Consider the following 11,082-nt stretch of genomic DNA (forward strand, 5'->3'; position numbering starts at 1 on the left):
ATAATTAAATTCGAATCAGGCTGGTCTAAGCTAGACCACGTCAATATTGAGTCGAGTCAATGGTAGACCGAGCATATTTCTTTGACCTCGGGTCTCGATTTGGACCTAGTCTGACCCGTGACCTGTGTATATCATAAGCCCGACCCACTACGGGCCGAGCCGGGTCTCGTCCCATGACGGGCAGGGCCAGGTCACCATGCACGGCAACTCGCCCATGCCCAACCCTAAAGTGGATCCCATAACTGCAACCCGTACTCACAACACAATGCCACATCATGTACTGGTTTCAGGATAACCTTCTACTCTTCTATTTTGGGTAGATGATAATTACGGGTATCAAAGGAAACCAGTGCCTGAGAGAAAGGGAAAGCGATGCATGTGGCAATACAACTTAGCATCCTAGAACTAGAAAATCAGATATAAATATGTCAATAAATGCTTTGATAAAAGTCGGTTCTCCACCATCAGACTGAATCTATGTACAAATTAGCATCAATAGTATCCGTAATCCGAATCATCACTCCGTAGGGAAGTACTCATCTTTCCACTCAATTTGTTGTTAATGCCAGCAGGACGAACACATTGAGCTAAGGATCGCACCACTTCTGTCATTGCAGGCCTCAGTTCAGGTTCCAACTGCAGAAGACCAAGGGCGATGGGGTTAAAAACAACATAGACAGAGAATGCAACGAACAAGATAACAGCAAGTACAAACCCTCTAAACTTAAATCCCAGTGATAGATAAATTCATACAAAACTAATCACCTAGTGTCATTCTACAGTACAATTCACTTTAATTTGTTTCATTTGTGCCACAGAAATGTAGAGTTCCTATAGCCAAATTTGACCCTTTTTGCAATAAAAAAACTAGTTAAAGGAGTCGAAGCACAAAATCTCATGTTAGATGATTCTAGTATTGACTTGTATTACCAGAACACACTGCGCAATAACATCAGCAAATCGAGATAAAGATTTAGGTGGGTAGAGTCCATGAAGGGCAGGATCCACCATCTGCTTCAATGAACCCATGTCGTGGAGTTGTGGTATGGCCCAAGAAACTAACGACTGCTCTGCCATTGGCTTGGAACTGTAAGGAACCAGGGATATATAGTTAGTCTTATTAACTTCAAGCCAACAAAAAGAAAATGTAAAATAATAGTGTTCCTAGCAGGTTAAAAAAAAGTTCGCACACACTAATGTGTGAGTGAGGAAGACATTTGTTTAATCGATATAGAAATCAGCTGTGCTTTTAGCTCTGTGCTAGAACAGGCTAAGTTTAGCACATCTAAAGATTCACTTCAAACTAATGTGTCAGCCATTGAACAAAAGGAATAAATGTGATCTGCATGTTAAGACATGCAATAGTTTGGCATACAAAAGCAAATGGTGAGATAAGAAAATTTTTTTCTCTCTAGTTACCTGTCAAAAGGCCTCCGACCTGTCAATAGCTCTAACATAACCACCCCAAAGCTGTAAATATCACTTTTCAATGTGTAGGCACGGGTGTTGGTGAATTCTGGAGCATCGTATCCAGGGCTCAAATTTTGTCCCTGACAAAGAAGGATAAGATATCACCATTAATATTTGAAAAATGGATACCAGGTTGTTTTATTTGCTAAACAGATCTACACACCTCGTAATAAGCTGTTAGCCCACACTCAGACAGGTGAGCATTGAGCTCAGCATCAAGTAAGATGTTGGCCGACTTTATGTTTTTGTGGATAGAAGATGGAGAGCATACCTCATGCAGATATCTGTTAAGAGTTTATGTTAATAAGCACAAATGCACTGGGGCACATACTCTGGATTAGCTAAGCTAAGCATATGTGAGATAAGATTCACATTATAGGACACATAATAAAAGTCTGTATAAATACCAAAAAAAATAGCCATAGTATCATACATGAGATACATAACCACAGCGAGTACACATATTTGAATGAAGGCGCTTAATTCACAATGAAGTAGGCGTAAGTATGAGCTGATTACGCACAACAATGTATAACATCCCTAAGCCTGTACACGATGTAAAGAACCTGGCTAATACCAATAATAACAAAAATTTTACATACACATAAGAATAACTGATACGTGACCATTTTTCATTAGTGTTGTAGTTTCCAAATGGCTCATTTATCATTTATGCATTTGATTGCAGCTTTCCAGTTCCATTTAATACCTTTACCAATAATTGCACATACTGACAAACTAGATTCCCTTTGCCTTTTGTCATGATGATCAGAGACTAAAAAGACAGGAATGGAGATAAGACTCGATGTTTAAAAAATCGGTCAAATGTTCCAATATGTCATTTTTATAGGTTCTGCTGCTACAAGAAAGGTTTTACATGTCATTTATCTTTTCTAGTAAATCAACAGTATTGTCAGGATTTTCTGATATATTGAGCTGTATTTTGGGATATTTTTGACATCCTGGGAGATATTTGATTCAAGAATTTCACTATAGCAATTGAGTTCTGAGTTGACATTTATTTTAAAGCTCGGACTTGGGTTCAGGGCAAGGACCTGAATCTGCTTTATATAAATCTCGAAATAGGAGAATTAGAGCTCAGTTAGCCCCAATGCTTCTCCTCACATTCTCGAGTAGAATCTTTTTACCCATGATCGCTTCCTACCCTTCACCCTCGATTGCATGTTGCCACCGTCTCAAACTTTTATGAATGTGCAGTGTGTAAGAGTACTTCAGTTCGAGTACACTTAATAATCTAACTATTTCCTCTCTCAGAAATGATAGCTATTGAGTTCAGAAAAGATACACAAGAGATCTCTACAAAATTTATCCGTGTGAGATTATTTCCTTTACTTAGGATGTGCACAATGACCACATAAAAATGAAGGAAAGATGGCTAGAAGGCGAGAATATACAGAAAATAGTGGAGAAATATTGGGTCCCTAATGACAAGTTACATAAGATGAGGTACGAAAACAAAGCTAGACGCCTTAATTAAGAGGCAGAAACACCTTTCAAAATACAACGCACTGAGATGAAGATGCAGGTCTATCCGTGTGTACTGTGCTCTAGAAGTGTGTACTGTAGAAGTTTGGAATGGAGGAATGTCTTTTTCTACTTTCAATGCTTATCTAGCTGGTATACTTATCTAGCTGGTATACACGGGGATGAATCATTATATCTACTAGAGTAGAGAGTACTTTTAGTGTCTATTTTCTTTATTAAGTGTTCTTAGTCCCACATCGGGCACACTTGTAATCTTAAACTATTTATCTATCTATATAATAAAGAGGATTGATCCACAATGAGATCAAGTCACTTTTCCCAAAATAACATGGTATCAAAGAATGTTATGAGAACCTAACTCTCTAATTCCCTCCTCAAACCCTAATTTCCATCTCATACCCTAAATTCTCCTCATCCGTCTCTCCAAACTTAACCCCAATCAACTCCTAACCTCTCTCACTCTGAAACAGTTCTTCACACGAACAGTAACCTCGATATTGTTCATCATGTGAACAGTAACCTTTTCATCGTGTGAACAGTAACCTCCATACTGCCTCACCCGCGTCTTCATCCCCTCTACAGTTCACCACCTATCACAGAAACTCGATGACATCGCACAAATCACGATGATAGTTTAGATCTAATCATCGCTGCCCCATCAACGACATATTCCTAGACCTTTGCTACTATGTTGATGCCTGAGCACTTCCAGATCTTAAGCTGCTGAAACTCAACTATAGCCCTCGGTTGCTGAGACTTCAGCACTTTTCTCCTTCACAAGATCTCCACAGTCTTCTAGTAGTCTTAGTGAATTCATTCCTCGAGGACGTGGTGGGCGCACTGATCGTGGTGGTCATGATGGACGTAGTTGTGCTCGAGGAAGTGATTCATGTTTTTGTACTCACTATAGGCGAACAAATCACTATATTGAAACATGTTAGTTAGGAGCTTCACGACAAGCCAAGGTGGTCACAAGCTCCATATAATGCATATATCTGTGATAAGGATGGCTTATCTACCTCAGTTAAAAAGAAATCTTCTATTGTCCATCTAATGAGCATGTTTCCATGAGTCGGTCATAGTATAATTCTCTACTTCAGAAGGTGCAGGCGGCATCTACTTCAAAAGTTGTCATTTTAGCCCATCCAGGTATTACTGTCTTGCTAGTACACCTACTTCGTAGATTATTGATTCTAGCGTCTCTTCACATCTTATGGGTAAATCTATAAATTTTTCACAGTTTTCACAAACTCATTCTTCACCTTCTATTTTATTTGCTGATGGGCGCTCACGCAGTATCCTTGTCACCGACACAGTTACACATACTCCTTCGCTTACTTTGTCAAATATAAATTATATTCTAGATGTTCCTTTTAATCATATATTTGTTAGCTGTTTGACAAAAATTTTAAACTGCTCCATTACGTTTTCTCCTTCATCTTATGTGTTTCAGGATCTTCACACGAAGAAGATGATTGGTGGAGAGTATGAACGTGATGGGTTGTACTATCTTCATGGTGCTGATGGACAATTCAGTAACATTACAGCTGTTACTTCTGTTTCTGCTCTTCGGTGACATAATCGTTTAGGTCATGCATCTATTAGATCATTGCATTTTATCATTCCTTCTACTAAGTCTGTCTTTAAATTAGAATGTATTTCATGTCAACTAGGAAAGCATTATAGAACTACCTTTATTTCTAGGGAAAATAACAGATGTAATTCAATATTTGATATTATCATACGGATATTTAGGGTCCTACACTTGTTAATTTTTTTATGTTTTTCTTATTTTGTGACATTTATTGATGATTATTCTCATATGACATAGTTATTTTTGCTTAGTAATCGTTCTGAGATTCTATCAGTTTTAAAAGTTTTTCATCAAGAGATTAAGACATAGTTTGGTTGTTCTTTAAAATTTTGCACTCTGATAATGTTGTTGAATATATACAAAAAAACTTTTCAAGATTCTTCACACGATGTTATTCATCAGACATCTTGTACTCACACACTACAACAAAATGGTGTTCCTAAGCGTAAGAATAGTCATCTTCTAGATATTGCACGAATATTATTGCTTCATATGCATGTACTAAAGCATTTCTAGAGTGACGTCGTATTAACTGCTTGCTATTTGATTAACCCTGTGCCTTCACCTATTTTAAATGGTCAAACACTTGTATTTGTGCTATATAATGATAAGAATAAAAAGGTTTTTGATATGCCTCCTAAAGTTTTTGGATGTCTTTGCTTTGTTCAAATTCTTAATAAAGGGCGTAGTAAATTAGATTCTCGAGCTATATAATGTGTTTTCTTAGGATACTCAAAAACTTAAAAAGGTTATCGATGTTAGAATCCCGAAACCAGGAAATAGTTTGTGCTAATGTTACATTTTTTTGAAGATACTCCTTATTTTACATCCTCCACATCTGAGTCTCCTTATGTAGATGCACCTTTAGCTATATCGGTTATTTCTGAGGAATCAGCAACATCATCGTCGTAGGCAATGAAACCGCTACAAGTTTATCGGCGATGCAAAAATAAAAGTACACAAACTGTCACTATACCTACTATCCAATCTACTTCCGTAGGAAGATCTTGTTCCTGTTCCTCAAGAATCTGATGACTCTGATCTTCCTATTGCCCTTCGAAAAGATAACGTTCTTGTACCCAAAAAAATTCCATTGACAACTTTGTTTCCCTTTGTCATTTATCACCACATTGTTGCCTCCTACCTTTGCCTCATCATTATCCTCTCTGTCTACTCCTAAATCTTTTTGTGAAGGCTATTCAGATCCAGGGTGGAAAAGTACAATAAATAAAGAAATTGCTGACTTGCATTCTAATGAAACTTTGAAACTTACTACTCCACCACTAGGAAAAGTTGCAGTTGGTTGTCGATGGGTGTATGCAGTGAAATTTCTTCCGACAGATCAAGTGGAGTGATTAAAGGCTCGCCTAGTTGCTAAAGGGTATACTTAAACATTTGGCGTGAATTACTTTGAGACATTTTCTCCGGTTGCTCACTTGCATTCAATGCGAATTTTATTATCTGTTACAGTTGTGAAAAACTAGCCATTGTTTTTGCTAGATATCAAGAATGTCTTCTTGCATAGTGATTTGCAAGAAGAGGTATACATGGTTCAGCCACTAGGATATGAAGTTCAGGAGGAGCGTAGTAAGGTTTGTCACCTTAAAAAAGACATCTATGATTTGAAGCAATCTCCTCGTGCATGGTTTGATAAATTTAGTATAGTGGCTAGCAACTATGGCTTGAAGCATCCTACACCGGATCATTCCATTTTTTTTGCGGCATTCTAACATTGGTATTATTGTCCTTACTGTATATGTGGATGATATTGTTATATCAGGAGATGATCATCAATGCATTCAAGATTTGAAGTTAGATCTTAGTTCTCACTTTCATATGAAAAACCTGGGAGTTTTATAGTACTTTCTTAGGATAGAGGTTGCTCGGTCCTCTAAGGGGCTAGCTCTACCTCAAATGAAGTATCTTCTCGATCTTCTTGACGATATTGACATGGTTAATTCCAAGCTAGTTTGTACGTCCATGGACTCTCAATTTAGATTTGATCAAAATTTAGGAGAAGCTCTCTAATCCTACTAGTTACCAAAAATTGATTGGCAAGCTTCTCTATTTGACGGTTACATGTCTCGATATCATTTATGTTGTTGAAGTTCTCAATTGATATATGTAGAATCCACATCAATTACATTGGTTTGCAGCTTGTCGGGTACTACGAAACCTAAAAGGAGCACCAGGAAAATGACACTTTTATCATAGTTCCAACAATTTGGATATTGTAGGCTACTCTGATGCTGGTTGGGCAAGTGATCATCATGATCGACATTCAATTAGTGGTTATTTCATTTTTATTGGCAGCAATTTAGTCACTTGGCGTAGTAGAAAACAAATAGTCGTTGTCCTTTCCAGTGCCAAACTGAGTACAGAGCTATAGCTCATGCCGCATGCGAGATGACTTGGGTTCGCTCACTGTTACAGTAGAGGGGCATTGTTTTCTCAAAGCCCATGGCAATCTACTGTGACAATCAAGCAGCTATCTACATTGCAAGCAACCCTGTGTATCATGAGCGAACAAGGCATATTGAAGTGCATTGTCATTTTATCCGTGATATGGTACTATCTAAAAAGATTGTTATTGCACATGTTCGATCAACTGATCAGATTGTTGACATACTTACAAAAGCCTTGCCACAGTCATTATTTGATGCACTTTGTAACAATTTGGGCATGATTGACATCTTTGCACCAGCTTGAGGGAGAGTATTAGAGTAAAGAGTATTTTAGTGTCTATTTTCTTTATTAAGTGTTTTTAGTCCCATGTCAGGTACACTTGTAATTTTGAACTATTTATCAATCTATATGATAGAGAGGACTGATCCACAATGGGATCAAGTCACTTTTCTCACAATAACAATATCCACCAATCTAGGAAGGAACCATTCTCCAGTTATCAACATTCTTTGTCCAGATTGGATAAAACATGGAATACTACAACAATCGGACCTAAATGGGATACGGTGGTTATGATAGTTGTCGGGGGATTTGAGAAAGAGAACAGAGTACAGTGGTTAGATATAGGTATTGGGGGATTTGAGAGGAAGGGAGGGAGGGAGATTCTTTCGGCTATACGTAATATGATCATATTTTTGCCAAATAAAAACTTTAATCAGTTTCGGCTATACATAATAATTTGGATAATGCAAAGGCACAACATGGACGCTATCCTAGATGGACCCTAATATGCAGATGATTTCATAAGGATTATTTCCCTATCAATCCCTGTTAAGGTTTAGGAATCTATTATATACAATACACACCCTTCTAGGAGGTCTGCATTCGGCAGTTTGAATGTTGGTCACATTTCACTTGAATGCACGTTCCCACCCAAAAAAAAAAATTATTGCTATAAGGCTATAATTTCACCCCTATTGTCTTTAATGAAACTCTTCAATTACCTATTATATTATGTGGATGCATGCCATTAGAAGCACAAAAATATAACTATACGCTATTTATTCCGCCACTCACATTAATAGTCTAACTAATATTTCTACCATTCAAACTACTATCAGATTATAAAAAAATTCATACTTCCCACCTGAAATTCATACTACACCATTTAGACCCTTATGTCAGAATACTGGTTAGTGCGTGCACACATGGAATGCCTCAGCATTCCAGTAACTTAACATGCTAGGATAGAAGATTTGATTAATATCTTCTTTACATTCTAAGAATGTCTTAGAACTCTAGTAAGTTAAGATGCTAAAATAGAAGATTTAATTAATACATCTCCTTACATCCTAAATTCAAGTTTGTTTGGTTTGAGCCTTGCATAAGAGCATCATCAGTTGTAATTCTATTATCCTTTCTAATTGCAACACCACTAGAGCTTCATTCTCAAGCTTAATTGGTGCTGCCTCTATTTTCTCACTTGTCAACTAATTTATCAACTGACTTCAGAACAAAAATAATGAGAGACCTTTAAAGAATTTAATAAGCTACGGTTGCACAAAGATATATGAAATTGTTTCATCCCATTCTGAAATTGCATCTCATATTGTCTGCTGGTCCAATTTCTCTCCGCTATATTGACTGTGAATCCATCTTCACTATGTGAGCAAAGGCACAGCTATGTAGCACGGACACGGATCCGACACGGCCATCCGACACGCCGACACGAGGCAAATCCTAAAAATTACATAGGATACGTGTGTTAGACACGTGTGTCCGACACGGACACGACACGGCTTCATGTTATGCGTGTCCGTGCTTCATAGAGGCACAGAATTGTCTTTGAGGTTGAGCAATCAGCTAGCATATATTAAGTGAAACTACTAATAATATGAAAGGCATTTCTTTTTCATAAGGACATTTATATGGTGTGAACTTACTCCAGAGCCCGAGCTGTCTCTAGAGCAATCCTGACTCGAGTATCCCATGTCAACGGCCTGCTATAATCATCTGATAAATGTAGGAATTCATGAAGAGATTCATTCCTTTGGAATTCATAAACTAAAAGTTGATAACCAGACTCCGAGCAGAAACCAATTAATTCGGAAATGTTTGGATGATGCATCCGAGAAATTGCAGCAATTATGTCCATAAAAGCTGAAGAGCTGTCTCCGGGAAGCTTTGAGTCTATTTTCTTCACAGTCAAAACCTGTGAGCCGTGAAGAGTGCATATTATAACCAACGACTACCAGGTAGTTAAAGGAATATATCTTTGTCACTAAAAAGTTTGGTTACATAGAAATAGTCTATAGTAGATCATTGCCGACTACCTAGTATATTTTTAACAGAAAACTTTGTAGAACGCTGTAGATTTTAGGAAATAAAAATAGACAAGAGTAGAATCAGCAAAGTTCAAAGAAAAAAGTGGACATGGTAGCCTGACAAGGATGGCATAATGGACCTTGTATTAAAATCATTTTCCTATGGTCAGTTTGAAAAATATATGTGCTGACCTTAGAAATTCTTTTCTAGAATATTCCAAATGAAACAAAAAATATTGTTGTACACAGGTTTTAAAGTGACCAAATGATAGAATATTTGGATTTTAAATTTAAGCATACAACCGCCAAAATAAACAACTAGTCACTTTCTACAACATTTTCTTCCTAGTTGATGCATGTCCGTGAAATCTCAAAACCTTGATTTTTGGTTTTCAGTCACTTAAAATAACATAGATTAACTTTGACAGATTAGATCTTCCATTTGTTTATTGTAATATTGAAATCCAATGGTCCATAAACAGGTATACTAACACTAAAAATATTGGTCGACAACTGTGTGCATTTTGAGGTTCCTCATGTGTAATGTTTCAGCGTTCTGATTCCAAATGAAAAAGAAAAGTGATGGTGCACCGCATAAACTGTGGCATTTTGAGGTTTATGTGTCCCCTATAGAAATATAAATTAGGTCTAAGTCATCAAGTTCCTACAGCTAAAAGTTCTGTAAAAAAAATTTATAGCCAACACTTAAAGTCCGTTCTACCAATGTAATGGGAGATGGTAATGATGATACTACTCTAATTTGGTGATGGAAATGATGATACTCTACCTTGGTGATTAACAATTAGTAAGTTCAATTACAATCTTTGCGATGTCTTCATTAGTTAATGATTATCTTCGGAAAGAGAGTACAAAAGAAAAATGGAACATAAACTTTATGCTAAAGGAATGAAGCAAAAACAAAAGAAGAATACACAAGCAAAACAGCACAAAGGCTTCATCCACAACTGTTAAATACACAAATAATAGAGAAAAATAAAACAAGAACAATTTGAACAGTCAAACAAAGAAGGTAGGAACTGGTTGTTGTTACAAATTAGACAGGACTAGAAAAGCCTTACCTTTCCATCTGCATATTTTGCCTTATAAACACTTCCAATGGATCCCTCTCCAAGAAGTCGACTTGAACTAAAGCTCCCAGTAGCTGCTCGCAGATCTATCAATGAATATGTTATGGCATGAGCATGACCTATGCTATGTTTGTTGAGTTTAACAGAAAATTCATTCTCATTTAAGGATTCATGGGGACCAGGAGGTGGGGGTTTAAGGTCCATAGGAGGAGACGTCTGTAACCCCTTCAAGTTAAGGGAAGAAGACACCACTGCTTGCTCTGTCAATACCTCATTTAGTCAGTAAACATGACGTAAAGTTATGCAAAGGTTAAAGCATCAAAAACGTACAATTCAAGTGAGAGATTCTTAAACACAGGTATCCAACAAAATGAAGCCAGAATCCAGGACAAAGCAGTTTACAACAAGGATGTTGAGGAATACGAATTAGATAAACCAAAACAATTTTGATGGTCCTTCTCATGTTTTCTTGATTCCATGTCAACATGCTTAAAATTATTTTAAGGGTCTCTCTCTGTCTATCTATTTTTCCCAGAAAAAAATGCATTTCAGTGAATGAACTGCCATGCAGTTCACTGCACTTACTGACCTGCACTGCAATGAACTGCACACAGTCCAGTTCACTGCAGTGAATGAGTTTTGGAGAGAACTGTTCTGGAAAACAAGAAGTTGAAGAAGAAAGGGGAGAGAGGTC

General features: G+C 37.1%; 1 protein-coding gene across 1 annotated transcript in view; it reads right to left on the reverse strand.

The window, feature by feature from the left end:
* LOC109845063 (protein STRUBBELIG-RECEPTOR FAMILY 5-like) overlaps positions 335 to 11,082 on the reverse strand; it is a 20,731-nt gene continuing 9,983 nt past the window's right edge. Inside the window, exons 11-16 of the mRNA XM_020414253.1 lie at positions 10,380 to 10,648; positions 8,920 to 9,188; positions 1,634 to 1,754; positions 1,420 to 1,550; positions 931 to 1,087; positions 335 to 636 (exon numbers count right to left, since the gene is read on the reverse strand). Of these exons, the coding sequence (XP_020269842.1) occupies positions 493 to 636; positions 931 to 1,087; positions 1,420 to 1,550; positions 1,634 to 1,754; positions 8,920 to 9,188; positions 10,380 to 10,648 (1,091 nt within the window). The 3' untranslated portion in view covers positions 335 to 492. The remainder of the gene's footprint in view (positions 637 to 930; positions 1,088 to 1,419; positions 1,551 to 1,633; positions 1,755 to 8,919; positions 9,189 to 10,379; positions 10,649 to 11,082) is intronic.

Source organism: Asparagus officinalis, chromosome 1, assembly GCF_001876935.1.
Source record: "Asparagus officinalis chromosome 1, Aspof.V1, whole genome shotgun sequence".
NCBI lineage: Eukaryota > Viridiplantae > Streptophyta > Magnoliopsida > Asparagales > Asparagaceae > Asparagus > Asparagus officinalis.